The 21503-nt window shown below is 40.7% G+C and overlaps 2 protein-coding genes across 3 annotated transcripts; one reads left to right on the top strand and one right to left on the bottom strand.

Annotated features, from left to right (window-relative positions):
• Window positions 1-762: 762 nt before the first annotated feature.
• On the bottom strand, window positions 763-8753 carry msantd4 (Myb/SANT-like DNA-binding domain containing 4 with coiled-coils). The gene is made up of 5 exons (XM_031860967.1): window positions 8622-8753; window positions 6681-6869; window positions 5920-6015; window positions 5523-5822; window positions 763-4689 (listed from the first exon to the last, which is right to left on the bottom strand). The coding sequence occupies exons 1-5, from the start codon at window positions 8751-8753 to the stop codon at window positions 3928-3930; spliced, it is 1479 nt and encodes a 492-aa protein (XP_031716827.1). The 3' UTR covers window positions 763-3927.
• aasdhppt (aminoadipate-semialdehyde dehydrogenase-phosphopantetheinyl transferase) lies at window positions 8720-18292 on the top strand. 2 transcript variants are annotated; one of them, XM_031861242.1, is made up of 7 exons: window positions 8720-9121; window positions 9234-9347; window positions 9730-9859; window positions 11029-11150; window positions 11905-12066; window positions 14284-14343; window positions 14785-15024. In XM_031861242.1, exons 1-7 carry the CDS (start codon window positions 8978-8980, stop codon window positions 14950-14952), a joined length of 900 nt encoding a protein of 299 aa, XP_031717102.1. In that variant the 5' UTR covers window positions 8720-8977; the 3' UTR covers window positions 14953-15024. The 2 variants fall into 2 exon arrangements, with proteins under 2 accessions (XP_031717102.1, XP_031717103.1); XM_031861243.1 differs by lacking the exons at window positions 14284-14343; window positions 14785-15024 and adding an exon at window positions 18193-18292.
• Window positions 18293-21503: the final 3211 nt, after the last annotated feature.

The following is a 21503-nucleotide window of genomic DNA, read 5'->3' as shown; positions in this document are numbered from 1 at the left end:
GACAGGTAGACTGCTGAGATGTGCATTTACTAAATTCCGTACACGTTTACCTTTACTGTACAGACTTTATCTGTACAACGAATGAGCACACAACATGTGACTCGACATGGCTGGATTGCTACAAATATCATTTTCTGACTGACTGAACAATAAATCAGACATTTATACATTTTTAATGCTATCCGAAAAGTTTGACTAAAATGTGTTTGATTTAGATTAAAGAGTGAATCAAATGGAACTGATTACAAGTTGATTAAAAACCAAAGGTTTCTTTCACTGTGATTATCGTATCGAATCCCAGTGAAAACTAAATATGTGCTGCTTTGCGGCCAAGTATTCCCTCATCCCGTGATACATATATTTGTTTTTAAATGTAAACTAGGAGTGCAAGTCACCTTCTAATCATCGGCAAATCTCAGAAGAAATGGTAGAGAGGCTGATAGAGAAAGAAATACCACCAATGTGAATCACATCAAGTTTTTGAAGCTCGGTGAAAAAAAAGCAGCATTTCCCCAGGGTGCTTTTTGAAACGGGTCACAGCTTCTTAAATCCAATGCCCAATGGTCGCAACAACATTACCTTACATTACACGATAACAACATTTGGGTTGTGGATTAATCTGAAAGCCTTAAATATATCTTGCCCCTCCACTCTGTGTCAGAATATACAGCTAACATTGCCTAATTTAGAGTGGCTGAAACTGAACATGCTGTACAAAGTCAACCTCGAACCTTCATGCTCTTTTTGTTCCAACTAACATTTTAGAAACAATTTAAAATTGTGTAGCCTGTGCCATTATAATGTCATTCTTTTAAACAGCTTCGCTTTCCAGTTTTGAATAACTTCACACCAATCTCAAACTCCACAAAGTTCACCAAAAATTGTTTAATAACACAGAATGAGAAAAATAAAGTGTTTTTTGAACATTAAAGCATGTAAACATGTTTAAGTAGAGAGCCTTAGCACATTGTTTCCTTTAACTGTCACACGTAGAGCATTTTAACTTGAAACAAAATGATACAGCAAAGGGATTATTTAGTAGCATAACTGTATTTCCCACCAATCTACAGTTAAAGAAAAACCACAGTGAAATGAAAATTGTTCATAATTCTGCAGCAAGTCTGCGACCATAAGATCATCTCTAAGGTCGACATAAACTCTTTTTAAAATCTCAAACCACCTGGGTATACTGAATGTCAGACATGCTCATAATCCATGGGCAGAGACCTTTTATCTGTAGCAAGAGATCTGTATGCTATGAGCAGCTTTTTAGTTCTTATCTTGGTCACCAGTGGAACAGTGAGCCAGAGGACCTTGAGGGCATCTCAGTCGGTGGACAATGTTTCAGTATATTCTTACAGCTTTCTCTGCTCTGCTGAGAATCCTTGATGTTTTTCTTTCATTTTAGATGTAAAGCTCTGAACTGTAATATTGTACAGCCTGATTTGAGTTTCCTAATTTGACTGAATTACCGTAATATTTAAGGTAGGACATAATAAAAGAAGATTTAAGTATTAGTTTAAAAAAAAAAAAACAGTCCCAAAGTATTAAAAAGAAATATTGTGGTATTTTATTCTCCACCTGGCATTTGCTGCCATGTCTCACCACACAGCAGTCCACACAGCAGTCAGTTACGCTTTGAGTTACGCCATGTGTGTGTGTAAGCGTGCATGTTCGTATAAGGATCTGTAGAAGCACAGGTGATTTAAGAGTTTAAAAGAGCTTTCTTACCAGCGTTATTGTCTCTGTTCAATTCTAATTGTATGCCTTCCTTCTGCAGTAAAGTGGTTTCATACCACTATGACACAAATACTATAAACAATTTAAATGTGAAATGCAAAAAAAAAAAATGAACAAGTGTCACTGGTTTACATCATTGTACCAAAATCCTCCAAAAAGTTGACTCTTTAGAGATGCAGGGTTTGTGAAGCACATCAGTGCTCTCAAAGTGATTTCAAACGCTTGTCTCTCCTTATTAGCCTGCATTGATCCAAGGATCCCCCAATTGGCTTCCTGAGGAGCATAAATACAGAGGAGACAAATGTTTCTTTTCTAATTATCTTCTCATTCTCTTTTACCATTATTCTTCAAAGGCAATGCAGAGTACATCAAGGCAAGAGCGAGACCACAGAGGCTGGCTTTCAAAAGCAGTACTTTGGGGCTTGAATGGGTAACACAGATTTTATTAAACTCTGATTATTACAGATTTTGTCTGGAGGTCACATTTCTTTTCCTCAGCAAAAAAATATGAAATAATTTATCAACACAGAGGCACATGGACTTAGTAAGAAATCATAAAAAAAACATTATAAGTACATATATTTGAAGAAAATAATAAAAAGGGCTGATATCAAGTTGCTTGAACAGACAAACATTAAAAAGGGGTTATTCTTTACAAAACCAAATGGGATAGTGGGTTTGATGTGTTGGACAACAGTACCTTCAGTACACACTAGCAAAATATAGTTTCCAGCAGCCAGTAACACTTCACAGTATATTCGTAGCACAACAAAACTGGAGAAAACACAGCATTCAAAAAGAAAATATCATATACATTTTTCTAGCATGCACACCATAACTTCCAGTACCTGCCCATCGCAGATGTTCAGGTTCTTCTCCAAGTCCGCAAATCTTAATGACAAAAACAGTACATCTTAATAGACCTTTTTTTCACAGCAGACATTCTGGCATGTCACAAAAGGAAGAGTAACGGGTGTAAATAATAATCAAATTAATGATGGCTGGATTCCATTCAAGATGCTTCAGTTTCAGGGTCCTGGTATTGCAGCCTGCTCTCACCAAATGCCGTATGAATGACTCGACAATTAGTCGTGTTCGATCATGTAGTGTGCAATAAGAACGCCTTTATGTGTTTCTGCGTGTCATTCGTTCGCCATGTAGTCTGTACTGACTGCAAAGTCAATGTATCCGCTAAACAACGATTGTTTACGTACGTATTGTACTTGGTAGATGTAGTTTTTTTTCAGCCCAACAAGCTGAGCGTTTTCTTAAACCTAAGTGAGACACATGGAAAGCCGTTTCACAAAATGAACCTTATAGTGTATAAATGCCACACGAAAAGTGCTGCATAAATGACATGCAAAAAGACAAAATGCGTACTAGTGACGTGCAGAAATGTTGTATACACATTCCCATGAGATTGGGTTGGGTATTGTGTCACACTTTCACACTGTCATGACTGAACAGTCATTGCAAATGTTATTAGTAACCCCTGTGCAGGCGGCAAACTCCGGTTCTGCCGAATGGAGCCAATGAGTCACACATTTTTAACACAAGCACTTGACAGCAAAACATAAATACCATAAAAATCTCTCTGTACAAGTAACAATACTGTGCTTTTGTTTTTGAATGTTTGAAGCTGACTTATACAAACAAAAACCCATGCAGTAGAAAAAATTGGCACGGATTTGGTGCATGAATGCAGAGTAAGACTCCATGATTCCATTCTTTCATATAGAACATTATAAAACCACAAAGGTAAGGATGCTTTGCATTGATATCCCAGCATTTCATGTTTAATACTGCACGTTTTGTGCATTAGTGTATTTGGATGAGGTGCTAAACATTTCATAAACCAAATATGTTCAAGGCTAACCAGCCAAACAAATCCTAGATTTTATCATCATGGCATCTTTTCTGTCCTAGCACCCATTTTATGAAGGCATCATAAGGCACTGCTTTATCATGTTGGTCATAAATATGCCAGCCCTCTCTCTCAGTCTTCTCCTTGGCCAGATTTCAAGTCAGGAATGATCATTTAAGTGCCTCACACCATTTTTAAGGATGTGTGTGTGAGGAACTTGATAAAGGAACAGCTGCTCGTGCAATTCACATTCTGGGTTGTTTTCAGTATTAGACGTACCCCTGAATCTGGTAAAAAATCTAATCTCCCCCTCTCCCTCTCTCTCAGTGGCTCTGATGATCTTTGTGCAGCTGCATTCTCTCTTTCTCCACTTGGAGGCGTTCTCTCTCAATCTGCAGTCTGCCTGCCTCAAATTTAAAAAACTGCAGCCTCTCTTTCTCCAGCTGTAGTCTCTCCTTCTCTAGTTTTATCCTTTCTGTCTCCAGATCCACCATTGGCTTCCAGGCGGCTTTACTTTTCCTATCTCTCTCCCTCTGTCCATCATGAGTGGAAGATAAAGAAGACGTGGAGGATGAAGGCGGGCCTTGCTGTGGCGGCAGGTAAAAGGAGGAGTCGACCTGCTCTGATTGGCTGATGAGCAGAAGCCTCAGCCTTTCCCTTTCCACCTGTAACCTCTCTCTCTCCAGCTGCAGCCTTTCCCTCTCTACCTCCATCTGACGAAGCCGCTCCTTCTCCACCACCAGTCGCTCTTTCTCCACTGCCAGGCGTTCAGTTTCCACAACCAGGCGATGTTTTTCCAGCTCCAATCGCTGTTTCTCAACAGCAACCAGAAACCCCGACCCCATGTTTTCATGATTGGTTAGTCCACCTAGAGCATGGGCCGCCGTCCCCATCAGGCCACCCGCGAGTGGAAGGCCTCTGTTGGTAGTCGAGGTCGGAGCCTTTGAGGAGCTGAGCATGTCCAAGTCGTTGTGGGAGTAAACATCACCAACATGTCCCTCACCATGAGACTCAATGTCACTGAGGAGGGAGGGAATATCATCTTCATCTAATTCCCCATCTCCCATTTCGCCATCACCATCCAGCTAGAAGGAGAGAGGGAGATTCTTAAAGGGGCACTCCACTAGTTTCACACATGATTTGCAAGTTTTCTTTGGAATTTGACCCACAGAGACAAAAAAATCAAGAGTCTATGCTTCTGCTGCTTTGATTTCCTTTTTCTGTATAAAGAATGTTTGGCAGTTTTTAAATGAATGTCACTGAATACAGATGAGACTCAACACTATTACCCCTTTTACTACTGCAGATTGTCTGGCTGATATTATGAGGAATTTTAACAGACTGGATATAGGTTAATTACGCTGTTAAGAGACAGAGCGGGACATTTTTTAGAGAATGATTGTGGATGATTGTAATACCACAGCTTGAACAGATGATGATTATATCTGTGAACACATCTAAATGCAATTGCAAAAGAAAGTAACATTTACATGTCATGTTCGAATAAATCTCAATTAATTAACACATCCCTTAATTTAATTTGATCTTTACCTTGTGGACCTACATGAGCCCAATCAAAAAGACGGCTTAACGAGAGCCACTTGAACTACAGAATGTGCTGGCATCATCACTGTGCCGTGTTTAACATAACTACCTCTGCTAATAAGGATATTAATTAAGCTAATGAACACATTAAAAACTACTTGCATCTCAAATTCTCTATCACACTCAATATGCAACTTGTCTTAACATGAACACTGTTAATGTGAGCTCTCTATCAAAAAGCATGAAGGTGTTTGAGGAAATCATTTTGTCCTCATTTACATGCTAATTGAATTAATGGACTCTAAGGTTTAATTAGAATATCTAATCTATAGTTATCGTACACGCACAGGCACGACTGAGTTTTTTTTCTTACTCGGTATACACTGACATCGTCCTCCATCTTCACACCCAGCGGTGCCATCATGGCCTGCCCATTCGGTTCCCCGAGAGATGCCAGCTCCGGCCAGTCACAGTGACAGTCCTTCGAGAGGCATGAGAGGTCAAGCAGCTGGTCACACCCAGATCCCAGAGAAGCTGCCTCGTGCTCAGGGGAGAACTGATTGTACTCAGTCTTCAGGGCCACAGAGGAGGAGGAGGAGGAGGAGAGAGAGAGCTCAGCCCGAAGCTGTTTTCTCTTCACCAGTGAACGCCAGTCCAGGTATCGACGCTTCACCTGAACAGGAGATTAGGAAGGAAAGGTCCTGGTGTTTAATAGGTTATATACTGTACTGTATACATGTATACACATTCAAACATAGAAATAAACGCACCTCAGCAGCAGTGCGTAGCTCTCCCTCCCCCAGGGAATTAACACCTTGAGCCACTTCCTCCCATGCCTGTCTCTTCAACTCATTAATGGCTGTGTTCTGTTCACACGCAAAGAGAAGAGACGCAAAACAGACAACAATTGTATTCTAACAATTGTAACATGGCTTTTGTGAAGTTCCTGTCAAAATAACAGAGCTGTCAGTTTTACAAAAAAAAAAGGCTGACACGTCTGTAAAACAAAATGCTCCACTATAGTACAGCCAGGGGATGATTTTATCCTTTTATCATTCTAGATATTTGACATTTCTTTCCACAAATACATAAAGAAAACATTTTTGACAAGGATCCCGTAAATTGGTTAGGAAAAATAAAATGTGTCAGTGCTCTCTGGTGGTGATAACAGAAATACTTCTAAATCATTTCAAATATATTTCGGCCTTTCTGCACTGCACTCATTTTACGTAGCAGCTGACCTACTGTATACGGGACCCGGTTGGTTGGTCTAGGTTTACTCTTTATCTGACTCATAATTGTATATCTGAGTTGTGGCTTGCTTTTTGGATGAGCATGTCAGTTAATTGTGTCAAAGACAAAGTTTTTTGTCAGTAATTATATAAATGACATTAAACAACTGGTTTGAAAGCTATTTTCACATATTTAACAAGAGGTTACAAACGACTTAAAAGAAGTTGCTACTGTATAAGTGATAATTGGTTTGTGCTGCGGTTGATCTGTCCAAGAGAAGAGAAGAAGAAATCTATACCTGCTGTCTGGAGAACAACACGTCCGTCCTCTTGTGGATTTCCCTGATGAGTGTCTGTGTTTCTCTCACACTGTAGTTGCTCTTCCTCTTCCTCTTTAGATGCTTCACCTGCAGGAAATCCAGCTTGGCAGCAAGAAAGGGGACAGAAACCCCAGAGACAGAGAGAGAAAAAGAGACAAGGAGAGACAACTAGGGGAGGGAAGCAAGAAGACAAGGGGAAGAGAGCGGTGTAGGTATGGAGGGAGCAATAGATGAAGAAGAAAATGAGTTAGAAAAGGAAGGGTGAATGGAAACAGGTGTACAAAGAATGATAGATCACAGGTCAGAGTAAAGGGGGGATGTTATTTGTAAAGGTTAGTCCATGTCTAGGAGTGTAGCTTTCCTTCAAAATCACAGTGGTTTTCAATATGGAGGAATCCCTCAGTGGCTTCAGTATTCCCTGTGAAGTTCTCCACCTGGGAGACTGATCCCAGCTGTTACACTAGATACTGGCTCTGTGTAATGGCATGTGAGAGAGAAGTGTGTGAAGTTGCAGAGGTCACAACTGGTTGGCTGAAGGATTAAATCATCAAAAGTCTTCTTTTTTTCCCAGTGGAGGGTTCACGTTTGCCTTGATGAGGCCCTGATTTGATGTATAGCTAATTCCACAGAATATTAAGACTTGCAGCGTGTTCCACCTGTATTCCCTGATCTGCACTGCTGCCAGTTGATTGTACGCAGGTAGAGAAGCATCACAGGCTGAAAGGACTCTGCAGTCTTCCTGTATGCAAATCAGAGAGTAGTTCATATTTTTGAATAAAAAAAGACCTCTCAAGATATTAAAGAAATAGGATTACAATATGAAATACAAGGGCGTAATATACTACAGCATAAATATTAAGTGCAATAAGTTATTCTCTCGCTTTCTTTTGATGAAAAATGCAGACATGTTTGTTATTTGTCTCTTGAATTGGAAAGACCATAAAAGGTATTTTTTAATAAATCGTAAGGGAATAATCTTTTAAGATATTGTATCATGTTACATTTTTAGTAAGGCCTCTTTCATTGACTGATTACCTGTCAATATGAAGAAATGCAGTATTTCATTGTCGCCAATGAAATACTGCTGATGTTTAAATTTTTTCTGCAACACATTAACACACATTGTTATGCGATGTTTACACATTATATTAGGCTACTATAAGCAGACAATATCGACCACATAGGCTTACGTTACTAACATATTAAAATCACAAGTGTAGCCTTGGGAGGTTTATTGTAAGTATATTTGAGATGTGCGTTTCTTCTGTTAGTCTACGCGTAGACAGAATACATACAAGCAGTATGTGTTTCAGGTTATGCCCTCTTGTATCTCCAATATATTTCGAGTTAAAAATAACGTTGTTTTTTTTAGGAACGGTAGGCTATGAGACTGTGGTCTTCGAACCAAACGAGTTTCATCATCATTAACAGAAATGTAACGAAATCGTGTGTGTTGCCGGTCCAACCACCACCTCCAATTAAACATTATCTTTCATATATTGTGAAGACAACTCACCTTACACACAGATGTACCGCAATCAAAACAACATCGTGGAGGTACAATTTAATGGTGCTTTCAGGTACGATTTGCAAATTTAATTTCCTAATATTGAATCAGTAAATAGGACGGTATAAGTGGAAATTGGACAGAAAAATTTGGAAAGGCAAAATAAAACCTTGCATTAAAAGCCTTTTTTCCTTTTTTTTTTATGCAGCACAGCGTTATTTTCACAATTATGTTGCAGAATAGATATTTAATTGATTTTCAAGGATCAGCCCTAGCTGAGAGGTGTTTTTTAAGTAGGAAGATTGAGATACACCAGCTTTACAGTCAATATGCTTCAGATTATCCCATATCTCTCTTTGGTATCAAAAGCTGTCATATTCATTGATACCACAACACGTTTCTTTCGTTTTTACAACATTCCCGAGAGCACCCGAAGGTGTCGTTAGTTGTGTACCGTTTCGATCGATCCTATTGGTCAATTCTTCACCGCGCCCACTTATGACGACATAGATATCTCGCCTCGGCTGTTCCGGGTTGCTCGGCATGTTCACCGCTGTCAGACACAAAACGTGTGACGTTAGTAGTTTTAATAGTTGTCCCCAGTTATGCACTGCACACGGGGCACCACTGTGCAAGTAGTAAAGCATCAGATGTAACGTTCACAGAGTGTTGTTGTCAGTCAAACCTTACGTGCTAACGCGCTATGCTAACGTTAGCTCACTAACAACTAGTTGTGGAAGAGTCCAGATGACCAGACGGAGGTGAGGAGATGGGCTCTGTTCGCTGGGCTTTTCGCTGCGGGTCGTGGACACCGACTAGGTCTGACTGGCTGTTTGCTGCTCGTTGCATTCAGCGGGAGGAGAAAGACAGAATCGGACAGTTTGTGTTTGCTAAGGATGCCAAGTCAGCCATGGTGAGTCTGACTGTAAAAACGTTTGTTTTTGCAACCAACTTGGATCCCTTCCCACTTGTCAAATCTATTTATCCCTGTTTACTCGCTGTGTGGCCCTGTGTTACCTCGTCAGGCTGGCAGGTTGTTGCTGAGGAAATGTGTGTATGAGAGGATGGGGATCCCCTGGTCAGAGATCAGACTGGAGCGATCCCCCAGAGGGAAACCTTACCTGGCAGCACCACTGAAGGTTCATACCATTATTATTTTTATCTGAAGTGTCTCCATAAAGAATAAGAAATAAAGTTCTGTGGGTTTGAACAAAGTTCGGATGCACAGCATGTGTTTAACTAGCTTGCCCCCTAAACTAGCGGAATAAGACTCTCATAGTATTTTAGATGATGAGTCACCAGAACAGACACTTTGCTCAGGTGGATGTGTGCACATTATTACATGCTGCACAGTATGAATATAATTACTTTAGATGTAACTTGGGCACTGGTAATTGTTTTCTTTCCCCCCGCTTTAAAAGCTTTTAGAAGATGTTAAAGTAGTTCTCTGATTGACGTGTTTTTTGTCATGATTGAAAATATCCAGAATTTGAATACTGTCTTGCTGTTGTTGGCATCCAGGTCAGTCCAGATTCAGGTCCTGAACCCCCGGCCTGGAGTTTCAACGTGTCCCACCAGGGGGACTATGCGGTGCTTGCTGCAGAGCAGGGGGTGCAGGTGGGGGTGGATATCATGAAGACCACCATGCCAGGTAAATGCTGAGGGTAACAGTTTAAGCAGCATTAACAATATCAACAGATATGTGCACATACATTGATATCTGAAGAGAAAAAAACAAAAGACAATGAATGATTGTCATGATTGTCTCACTGCTCCCAATAAGCTAGAGATGGGTTAAATGCAGAAGTTACATTTAATGTATGTGTATCTGTATATGACGACTCTAATACAATCTCTATTCCTCACTAACATGACAGATTATATCAGATATAAATGAAACCACACAGTTAGTTGCATATAACACTATATATTATTGTAAATCAGATTCAATTCGGCATAAGTTGCAGCGAACAAAAAAGCTGTGAGGCTCCCGCTGTACTCCGGCACATTAAACAACTAAACATTCACAAACTATAACTGAAACCCTGTGTCCCATCAGTCCCAACGTTCCTTAATTCAACCCAAAACAAAATCAATAACGGGTGGAAGCGTGGCGAGATGCTGCTGTTCCGAAATCCATAGAAGACACGCTATCTCACCACAGTCTGTTTAGCTGCTGGGTCTTCCTTGTAGTAGTCCAGTGAAGGTTTCCTGCTTTATGATCTACAAAGGTTCATTCGGATCCTTTGCTGAGCAGTCGCCGGAAAATCCTACTCTTTCGAGCCCACTAAACGCCGACTGCTTCCCCTGTCTGCCTGCTCCATACTCGCATCTTATACAAGCGAGGACAAATAAAAACAATAGCAACCAAAAAAAGACCCTGTATGATAACCGATATTAACATAGCAGGCCGCTGATATCATTTATAAGTGCAGACAAATCTGTATTAAGATCAGCTGATGTCTTAAAAGCTAGGCAGAAATGGAAATGCTTTTGTATTTTCCAACTTGACCACAAGAGGCCACTGTTGCCTTGTGTATGTAAAAGGTCTAGGCCAAGGCTGTGTGTGTGTGTGTGTGTGTGTGTGTGTGTGTGTGTGTCAGTAAAATCACTTATGTTCAGACATATTTCAGAGAGAGGAAACAGTCCACACTAATCTCAAAACCTGAGTATGTTTGAATAACCCTGCCTTCTTTGTCTGTCCCTTCTGTCTGTGTTTCCATCCTTCTTCCTCTCTCTCCTCTTCCCTTTCTGTGGCCCTCACACTTTTTTTCCTCCCTTTCTCCCTCCTTCCTTCCTTCCCTCCTTTTTCCCCTCCAGGTAGCAGCTCCGTGCCAGAGTTTTTCCGCATCATGACTCGTCATTTTACCGCGTACGAGTGGAGCGTCATCCAATCGGGCGGCTTGGAGCACCAGCAGCTTGCCGCGTTCTACCGCCACTGGGTAACCACGGCAACCGTACTACCCTGTTGTCACTGTGTGTGTGTGTGTGTGTGTGTGTGTGTGTGTGTGTGTGTGTGTGTGTGTGTGTGTGTGGAACATAGAAAGAAATGACATTGACAATATCCTTTGAGACACATTTGCACATACATGTGTGAACTCATACATGTGTGAATGTGCCTCCTCATTTTTCTCCTTTTCTCACATTTTGTCCTTCTCTATCTCTACATTTCATCCTCACAGTCTCACACAATGGTCCTTCCTTTCTTCCTTTCTTTCCCCTTTCTCAGTTTTTGACACACACACAGATGGACAGCAACAGCACAACGGTGGTGCTAAGTATAAAGATGTGGTGAGATTAAGAGGGTGGCACAGAGACGTCAGGCTCTGATATCATCACCACGCTGTTGACTAATGGCAGAGTTCGACGGTTGCCATAGCGATTAGCCTTGTAATACTGTTATTGTGGCTCATTGGCTACCGGGCAGGGTTGGTTTTGGCTGGACACACACAAACACACAGTCACTCTTTTGCATAGATTCCCATCTGTTGTGATTTGAAGTTATTGTGCTACTGAGTCAAAATATATCACACACACACACACACACACACACACACACACACACACACACACACACAAAGAAGCACACCAGACGGACCATCTCTGCCTTGTCAGGCATACAAATGTATTTTTCCTTATGTGCTGGTGATCATTCTCTGCATGTACCTGATTGAGTTTCCTTCCTTTTCCACCAAGGCCTTGAAGGAGAGCTTCATCAAAGCCATCGGCACGGGTCTGGGCTTCAACCTGCAGAGGGTGGAGTTCCACCTGTCATCTGAACCGCTCACACACAAACATGCACTGCGCCAGACCAAGATGCATCTGGACGAGGAAGAAGAAGACGACTGGGTATTTGAAGTAAGTCTGTTCGAAGACGGGTGTGACGAGTAAAGGGGACACAATAGAAAAATCATCTGTTGTCATTTATTTCCCATTTTATTTCCTCTTATCTGCTCTTCTTCTTCTCACCTTCATTCCTCATCCTCTTTGCATTTCCCTTGATGTTGTCTCCTTTATTTCCTCCCTTCCCTTACCTTCTCTCTTTATTTTACTGTTCCCCCTCTCCTCTCTCCCCCCGATGTATTTTTCCTCTCTATTCCCCCTCCCCTCCTCTTCCTCTTTTCTCCATGCCCAGTGGCAGGTGGATTAACAAGTGACTGCTAAAAGGTTACCACTGGTTTAAAAAGCCAGATGTTACGTCTCCTCTCCTTTCTCCATCTCTCTAGAGGTCACGGAGGCTTAATGCTGTTTTAGTGTCCATGTTTTCACACCGGGGACTAAAAGCTCACTTCTGTAGATTGCAGGGCATGCACATGTCCGCTCTTTAACTATAGACTGTAGGGCAAAGTGAAGTACGAAGTATGAAGAGTTGCAAGTCGAAGAGAGAATCAGTGAAGCATAGAGAGAGAGAGAAGTGGATGTTAATATTGTGTTATAAATGTGCACTTTGTCCTTTACAGCTGGTTTATTCCATATTTGTTTAGTATGACTTTTGGTTCGAATGGCCGTCAAGTACATCATCAGCATCGTAACAGATCCATGTTAATACCTACATGCATAAATAAGGCCAAATTAGCTAATTTAGCTCAAACAGTTCGTACATTTATTACTCTGCAACCATTTTGACAAACAAAGAATTGTTTGAGTCACTTATCAAGCAAAAAAAGCCAAACATATGCTGGTACCATAATCCTAATATTTGAGCATTTCCTGCTTATCTGTGTTTGATATAAATGTAAATTGTGCGTCTTCGAGTTTGAGCTGTTGTTTAGGACAAAACAAAGCATGTGAAGACGTTCCCTTTGGCTTTGGACTAAACCTTATTACACTCATCATACACATTCAGGGTATTTGATGTCCGCACCCGCAGAGCTACTTGGGATTCATTGTCTGGCTCAAGGGCCGCCAACCTTCTGGTTAAAGGATGAGCAACTCAGCCAGAGTTTCTCTTTGCTTTGTTTACTTAGCCGGTCCAGCGAGGTAGGTGTGTGTGTGTGTGTGTATGTGTGTGTGTGTTCCACTGGGGGGTTGCAAAATACAATCTCTTACATTAGATGCTTAATCCTGTGAAGTGTAATTACACAAAGGCATGTGCTTCATAATGTGCTGTTGACCTTGTGTTCTCTGTCTCACTGTCGGCTGATTCGCTAGATCAGAGAGCAACTATGAGATTTATTATTTCCTGCTGACCTCAGGTGATGTCACCCCTGCAGCCTTTACACAGGAACTGAGGGAGACACAAGCACACATTGAAGGCAGACTATAACATAATCTGAAACAGCAAAATTACAACAGTTTCACATTTAAATACAGTTCCTTCTGATGTTTCTCTCCCTATCATTGTTCTTTGAGCTTCTGTCTACGTTCCCTTACTCTCTTCCATTTTCCAACTAAACCCCCACTACTCACCACCACCTGTTACTCCCACGGATACACACTCAGCTTTTGGCCTTTAATGTCCAAGTGTATTTCTTCCAGCTACAAAGGCAATTGCATTTGGAGTAGAAGTTATAGACTTTACACAAATTCTAAACAGAAAATATGTTTTTACCATTTTAAAGGCTCAGTAGGTTGGGTATATATATATAGTGTGTGTTGTTTGAAATGTGAGTTGCAATAACATGAAGCATGTTTTCTGTTCAATTAAATCATTTTACATAAGCAAGGTGGGTAGACCGCATCAATCGTGCAGTGGAATGGATTCATCTTAAAGCTAAGCATTGACATGTTTCAGTGAATTCATGTGTGCTTGATGTTTCCTGGTATCAAAGGAATCTCTTAGTGCTTGTGACTGTGTGACCTCTAAACGCAGCAGTTATCTGACTGAAACTTTGCTTACCATCCTTAGAAATCATGCAAACAGATACTAGATATTCACATGCATGTATTCAATAGTTGTAGATGCATGCGGTGTGGATGTCGGTATGAGCGGGTCTGATAAGGTTGCACATATGCATTCTATGTCATGTGGTATTTGAATGAGTGTAGAGTTGTTGTTTTTTTATCATAATATGCAGGCTATACTGTATATGTGCATGTGCTGATGCGTGTGCTGATACATGTGTGTGTCTGCAGGAGAGCTTGCTGGATACTGATCATCATGTTGCTGTAGCACTCGGACCAGCAGACAATGCAGTAAGAACACATAACATTTACAGGCTGCTCTCATTCAGAAGGATTTTTCTCAGGATGCATAATTAAATAAATATAAAAATTGTTCATTTTGATGAATCAATCAGATGATGGATAGACTGTTATAAACAACAACTTTAATTGATCTGAATAAGTTTTACACTATTTATAGAATAAAAATGGCAAACGTGTAGGTTTACTTTTCTCAAATAATGATGTACAACATTTCTCAACCTCATTAAAAAAAACATGTGTTAAAACATAACACATTGGTCTCTAGGAATATGCGATGTGGGAGCATTTTCAGTCATTTTACAGTCTAAATAATGAATAGATCAATGACAAAATATTCACTTAAAAAAACTGAAATGAACCATTAATTGCAGCACTATTACAGACTCTACTCTATCTCACTAATCAAAGACTCTTCTCTCTTACTGTCAGCATCTTCGTCCATCTCTTCCTCCTCCCACCTCATTCACGCTGCTGTCATTCAGAGACCTCATCGCCTCGGCCTCACCTCTGACAGAGGAAGACCCCGCCTGCTGGGACAGCTTCAAGATGAAGGCTGAAGCTCCACAGAGACAAAGAGAAACACATGCGTCCAAATAACCACCTGTCTCATGCTGACACCTACACACACCCCCCCCCCCCCCCCCCCCCCCACACCCGGGGGGGGGGGGGGGGGGGCTTGTGTTGAAAGCTGCTTTCAACACAAGTCCAGTCAAGTCAGGTTTGTCTCTGAGGGCTTCAGAATCCATACGGCATCTGACACCTTCCATCTTTAGATCCTGATGGAAAAAAATAAACCTTCACATGCCTGATACACGCACAAAAACACTGTGCAGTACATCCAAACTTTAAATGTTGATCAATAGATTGATATCCTGTGAAATTGTGTAATTTCAGGGTACACATTGTCCAAGATTCTGCACTGAGCAATTCATTATTACCCTTGTACACTTTTAAAAAAACACATTGATTGAAATAAATCTGTAATACTGTATATAGTGTATCATAATGTAAGATAAGTAAGGCATAATTCACAGATAAATCGACGATTAATGACCATAATTACTTAAGTCTACTCCCGATGTGGATCATATAGATGCAAGGATCAAATCTAGAATTACTCCAAGTAGTGTTGGTGTTCACTTGATGTTGCTCTTAACGAACAAATGTTTCCTCTCAAGGTCTTTTATTCTCTTCTCTCTTTCCTCCAGCAGTTATTGTGACTTCAATGCAGAGCAACTTATAAAGTACCCAATAATTACTGCATGTTGTGTTGGCCATTTTTGATCTTTTCCTTGTGGTGATTTTGCATTAGTTTGCCATACTGGGTTTCTGAAAGACTTTCTTTGTAACCATATCCTTGTGAGTTGTGTGTCTTGCTACACTTCCTCTGTATAACAAAATATATCTGCCTCTCTTGCATTTATTTTCTCCTTCCTTTCTTCCTCATCTCTTTCAGTTTCTCTCTTTCTTTCCTTTTCTCTGTCTCCATCTTGTCTCACCATCTGGTAGCACATCTCTTTCAATCAAGAATATTTAGTCAACCATCGCGTTCTCTCTGCAGTTCATATCTCCATCCTCCCTCTCTCTCTTCAGGACAGCTCGTAGATGTAGTCCGTCTGCATGTTTACCTTCTTTCTGCATCGCCTTACTTTAATCGCAACATATAATCATAAGCCTTCTCTCCTGCACACCTAGAAGGAATTGACATGTTCGAGGCCAAGTGGTATGTACGGGCAGTCGGGAATGCGCCATGTTTGTGACATTACACACTCCACCGTACCTTCCCACAACCTGAGGTGAACAGATACATAAACACAGAGTGGATGCTGCAGACATTTTTCATCATCTCAGCTCTGTTTCACGGCTTAACACGCGACTTAATGTATTATGTAAACTGTTATCCACCAATGTGTCTCTGGCCGCTGGGCAGTGGCTGAGCGGCGTTGATTCATTCAGTGTTTGGCCTGGTTGTTCCTTAGCTGTTTGCTGACAGTCAAGCACACCGTCCAAAACAATAAAAGTGAGCAAACTGTTTTCCCCCACTGTTTCTCTGGCAGCTGAGTGGCGGTGATGCACTCAGCTGTGTTATCACTAGCGGGGGCCGGATAAGAGTAGTGAATGAGGAGTCAACAGTCAATCAATGAGGAGTCAATCAATCAATATCAGTATGAAACAGACAAAGGGTGTTTTGAGAAAGTGTGAGTGACTACAAAGATGAGAGGCCCTTGAACTTTCAACCATTAATGACCCCAATCAGACAGACAACATCCTAAGAGCAGAAAAAGGATATTATTGGCTATTATATTTCTGACAGACAAATATACAATTGCCTGAACTACCATAACCTCACACACACGACCCCGACAGGGCTGTGTGACATGGACATGAGATGTTATGAATGTGTTTTCTGACAACACGACCTCCACTACACCTGCTGCTAATCTTCATGTCGGGTATCCCTCTTTCTTGATTCCTTCCACCTTCAGATGTTCTTCCCATTGGTTGTGTTGGTATTTTCTCACCATTGATTGTGCTTTTGTAATTATGGGAAGTGATGGTATTGTAACCTGCTATGAGGATGGTTTCATGAGGTCCTTTGTTTGTGTTTGTATGTGAGACACAAACAAATATAGACATTGTGTCGGGGGAAAAGTGTAGTCATTCAAGTGGATGTCGTAGAGCATGTGCAAAAAATAGAGCTTGAGAAACACACACGTAGTCATTGCCTCAAGCTGGAGTGAATTTAGCCTCTCCACCATCTTAAATCTTGTGTTCTCTGCAGCAGGGAAGGAGGAGAGAGTGGGCAGCAGGGTCAGACTGGAGTCACACAGGCTTTCCTTAGAGAGAGGCCATTTTTAGTTGCCTCAGGTTTACTAGTGTGTCAGAGAGGATACCTTTTTTTTAAATGCAGGATGGAGACAAGAGTACTTTATGCATCAGACTGAGGATTTATCTTTTTTTAGTTTAATCGGCTAAAATTAAGACGCCAGACAGTAGCAATGTGCTCATTAGCTGAGTAGGTATGCATTATAACTTTATAACCCATGCTCTAGAAATGTCTTTCTGGCAGAGAGATGAGAAGATGGATACCACCGTCATATCCATTGCCTTTAATACTTAATGGACAGGTATGATTCTTCTTGAGCAAGGATGCATATTAGCATTTTTGACCCTGCTTTGGAACATGCTCTGCACAGCTCAATATATGATGAGAAAGTTACAAAACATTTGACACAATCAAAGCACACACTTACACAAAGTAATACCGACACAACCCAATCAGAAACATTAGCGCTTGTGTTCACTTGTTGGCTCGTACTGATTACAGACTCATCCATTATGACTGTCTACTTCATGCTTCAATAATTGGGTATTTGTGTGAGCTCTTGTGCTACGTGTTGTGTGTATATGTGTGTGTTCAAAGTGGGATTGAGGTTTACAGGCAATCACAGAGGATGGAGTTAGAGTAATACGCTTAACCATTGTTTTCCTCTCAGGCTAATAACACCGTGTTTCAAATTGTAAATAACTCTGTGTTGCATACAGTGTTTGTTCATAAAGACATTTTTGTCTGGTTGACAGTGGTGAGGTTGCAATGGAATTTCTTATCCACTTTTGAAATACCAGCAGTTGTATTAATGTCAAGATGTGTTGTTGTTTTCCTGATCAATACATTTGACATACTTTTGTTGTCATTTGATAGTTTATGGACAGGCTCTGTTATCTGGAGTTAACTTGCAGCTCAGAAAATGCATATAATGTCCAAAGACTAATTTACTGTCTGATTGATGTGTTTTTCTATCCTTTGACACCTTCTATCCTTTGGTTTTATTGCAGCCCTGTTGGTCCAAGACTGGTGTGAAGATATTGGGATTGTCACCGCCCAACATGTCACGCTAGCCCACTGACCAATCACGTATGGCTAGGCCAGCTAGAAGCTCTGACACGTCAAAGAATACGCCCAATATGTCAAACTAAAGATCTGATTGGTTGAAGACTATGACAATCAACAATATCGTCCCCATTCACTTAAACTGCAAATGGATTCACGTGAGAGTCTGCAGGCCTGGGGCCTCTCTTCTTACCTAGAGACACATAGGTGAAATCTGATTGGATAAAAGCTCTACTTAAAACAAGCTGCACTGGAAACGGAGCAACTGAGGAAGACAGTAGCTGTGCAATGAGAAAATAAGATAACGGGAAAAAAATATTGTGTATTGTGTATTTATGAAAAATTATTAAATTATAAAATAGCTATAACTTTGTGATTCTCTCTAGGCCAGCAGAGAAGGCCTTGCTGGCCCTGACGGCCCACCACTGTAGTATAGTATGTCGAAAAAAGTCATAATATAGTATTTCCAAAACATTCATTGCACAATCAATGTTGAAAATAGTTATGCGTCAAAAAAGTCTTATCGTATGCCCAAAAAGTCTTAAAAAGTCATAGTTGAAAAAGTCACAGTATTGCATGTCAAAAAAGTTATAGTATATTATGTTATAAATGTCATTGTATGTCATTGCACATAGATTTTATGTGCACTTTTATGTAACTGAAAATATTATGCAGCACATATTTTGCACATTTTCTTCCATGATTTCTTCCAATCTGCTAAGTGGTTGAATTTTGCATTATGCCACACTAAACCTAATAATGCTATTGCTTTCCTTAATCTCGAACCCAATACCTAACCATGAATCTAATCCTTCAACCTGTGAGAACAAATATTCAACATGGAGGATTTGACTTACACACACACCAGTTTCCAGGATCACATTTGCTCACCCATCCCTTACATGTGCAGAACAAGCATCCTTAGGACACACATACACGCATTCACACAACTTAATCACAACCACTGTCGCTGCCCTATTTTCCATATGTAAGTGGGGCACCTACATCCAGCCAGCTGTATTAATGAGAGAGAGAGAGAGAGAGAGTGAGAGTTCCTAGCCATCTGCACAAATGCAATCTACTGCTGCAGGCAGAACTCCAGCATCAGTCACAAGGGCATGATGGAGAGGAGGGGATGGGAGAGAGCAACAAGAGAGTTACTCCAGTTTCCTTGGAGAGAAACCAGAAAGGAAATTGGGGGAAGAAGCAGGAGGGTAAATTGAGGCTACGAAACAAAAGAAAACAAAAGCAAGATCATACAAAAAAGATGAAGAGAGGAAGTAAAAAGGCGATATGGCCAAACTAAACTACTCTCACCACACAGTGATGCCTGTGAGTAGGAATATTATTTTTGATAGAGCCTCTAAAACTGGTGATGTGGAGCATCCTGGTCATGCAGGAATTGCTGGTTTGGAGAGGGGAGATGAAGAGAGAAATTGATGCTGGGGGGGGGGTTGCAATTTATGCAGAATTTAAGGGAGAAAAATTGAAATGACAGTTTGCCTTCAGGGCTTTCTGCCAAGAAACCACTTAGGTTTAGGAAAAGATCATGTCTTGGGTTAAAATAAACCCTTTCTGGCAGAAAGACCTGAATATAAACTTATCCCTTGTGCAATGAAATAAAGAGAAAATTGAAAGTGTGAAAAGAGGAAAAGGACTGAAAAGAAAAGAAATGCACCCAGAGGATACCTCCACCTCAACTTGTTGCCAAGAACAGCAGCAATCCTTACTTTGTTAAGTTAAACATAATTGATTCAGAGCTGGACTTTGAAACAATTGGTTATCACACAGACACGTACATAAGCCAGTGAAACTGATCAGTAAGTGCTCGGGGAATGGTCATGGGTGCACAAAATCAATTCACCTTTAGGAAATGACACACATACACACACACACACACACACACACACAGCGTTAACGTCAGAGCAACGTCAGAACTGCCGCAGTGGATTAGACCTCAGTCTTGGTCCCATGTCCTGCACCGGTCCCCCAGAGAATATGTTGTTTCTCTAAGAGAGCTACTGTAACTGTTTGTGAGGAAAAAGTTAGAAACTAGTGTGATGGAGACAGCTGGAAGGGATTATTCAACTTGAAGGTCAATGCAATGTTCATAACCAAATATTCTCCTAAAAACTACATTGAACATTATTTTGATCCCAAAACAAACCCATAGCAAACTGTAGATTCTGTCATATGTTACTCAGAAAAGCTAAGCAACTTGGGCCTCACCGGAGTCTTTTACCAACCAGCATAATGTAAGTAATTTCCAGTTTTTCCTCTCTCATTGCAGGGCAGCCTTATCTCACAGAAATACGTGAAATGGCCACAACCTCTTAACAGCACATTACGTGGCAGGTAATGTGTTAAAATGACTAGTTGGCAGCACGGAAACAATGCCAATGGAAAGTTAATATGGATTATTTGTGGTGGTGGACACATATTAAACACATCCACTTGAATGCTAGACTCAGAACCAGTGACGTACTATGAACAGTGAGACAGAGTAGTCGGTGGGAGGGGAGGTGGACGGGTCAAACAAACTTTCAACCAAGGGAGATTGACTCTTTTGTCAATAGTTTGAGTCGGCCTGTGGCCAATATGCTCTTTGACAGTTTGATTTATTTTGTGTGCCACATTAAATACATTTTTAAGACACCAGAGACGTAAATGACTTACTTTACTGTATCTGCTGCCTGAGTGTTTTAGCTGTTAAATATAATACAGTACGGCTGCTGGAGGTTTTACATCACCAAACTACTTTTCAGTTTACAGAGTCTGAAGTTACTGGACGGCCAGTTGAACAGCTGAGTCTCACCATGTACTATAAAGTCTGCACAAGTGTGTCAGAGTGTTAATGTGTATGGAGTGGTTCAGCGGAGGCTGAATTTATCAACCCATACAGTATATAGCGACTACGGCTGATGTACTTGGCAATAAACCATTTCTGATTCTGATTCATCAGTTCTACAATATTATACTGTAAAAAATCTACATTAGAAATACAACATCATTCACCGGTTGCAACCTCAATACCTTTATACTGGGGCAATATAAACAATGTACTATAAAACGAAAGGTCCTTGTAGTTGCTTTAAAGTAATGGATTGTCCTCGTTCAAACAGCAGTATTACCCTGTGAAATGTTTTAATTGGGGGTTTTTTTTTACAAAACAATAGGAGCTTGTGACTTCTAGATGGTCAGTCAAACCTGAAGCAAAACTGACAGCAGCTTCTGACATTGAGAAATACTCAATACA

Source organism: Anarrhichthys ocellatus, unplaced genomic scaffold (genome assembly GCF_004355925.1).
Source record: "Anarrhichthys ocellatus isolate YVR2014 unplaced genomic scaffold, GSC_Weel_1.0 scaffold24, whole genome shotgun sequence".
NCBI lineage: Eukaryota > Metazoa > Chordata > Actinopteri > Perciformes > Anarhichadidae > Anarrhichthys > Anarrhichthys ocellatus.
Note: the sequence above shows the minus strand (reverse complement) of the source record. Positions and strands in the feature narration are given on the sequence as shown.

Coding starts and splice junctions, on each gene's coding strand:
- msantd4 (XM_031860967.1), bottom strand. CDS start 8,753: ATGCCGAGCAACCCGGAACAGCCGAGGCGAGATATCTATGTCGTCATA. Junction 6,016..6,680: donor TGTTGTTCTCCAGACAGCAG/GTATAGATTTCT, acceptor GCGTGTGAACAG/AACACAGCCATTAATGAGTT. Junction 4,690..5,522: donor ACGATGTCAGTGTATACCGA/GTAAGAAAAAAA, acceptor CTCTCCTTCTAG/CTGGATGGTGATGGCGAAAT.
- aasdhppt (XM_031861242.1), top strand. CDS start 8,978: ATGGGCTCTGTTCGCTGGGCTTTTCGCTGCGGGTCGTGGACACCGACT. Junction 12,067..14,283: donor AAGACGACTGGGTATTTGAA/GTAAGTCTGTTC, acceptor GTGTGTCTGCAG/GAGAGCTTGCTGGATACTGA. Junction 14,344..14,784: donor TCGGACCAGCAGACAATGCA/GTAAGAACACAT, acceptor TCTTACTGTCAG/CATCTTCGTCCATCTCTTCC.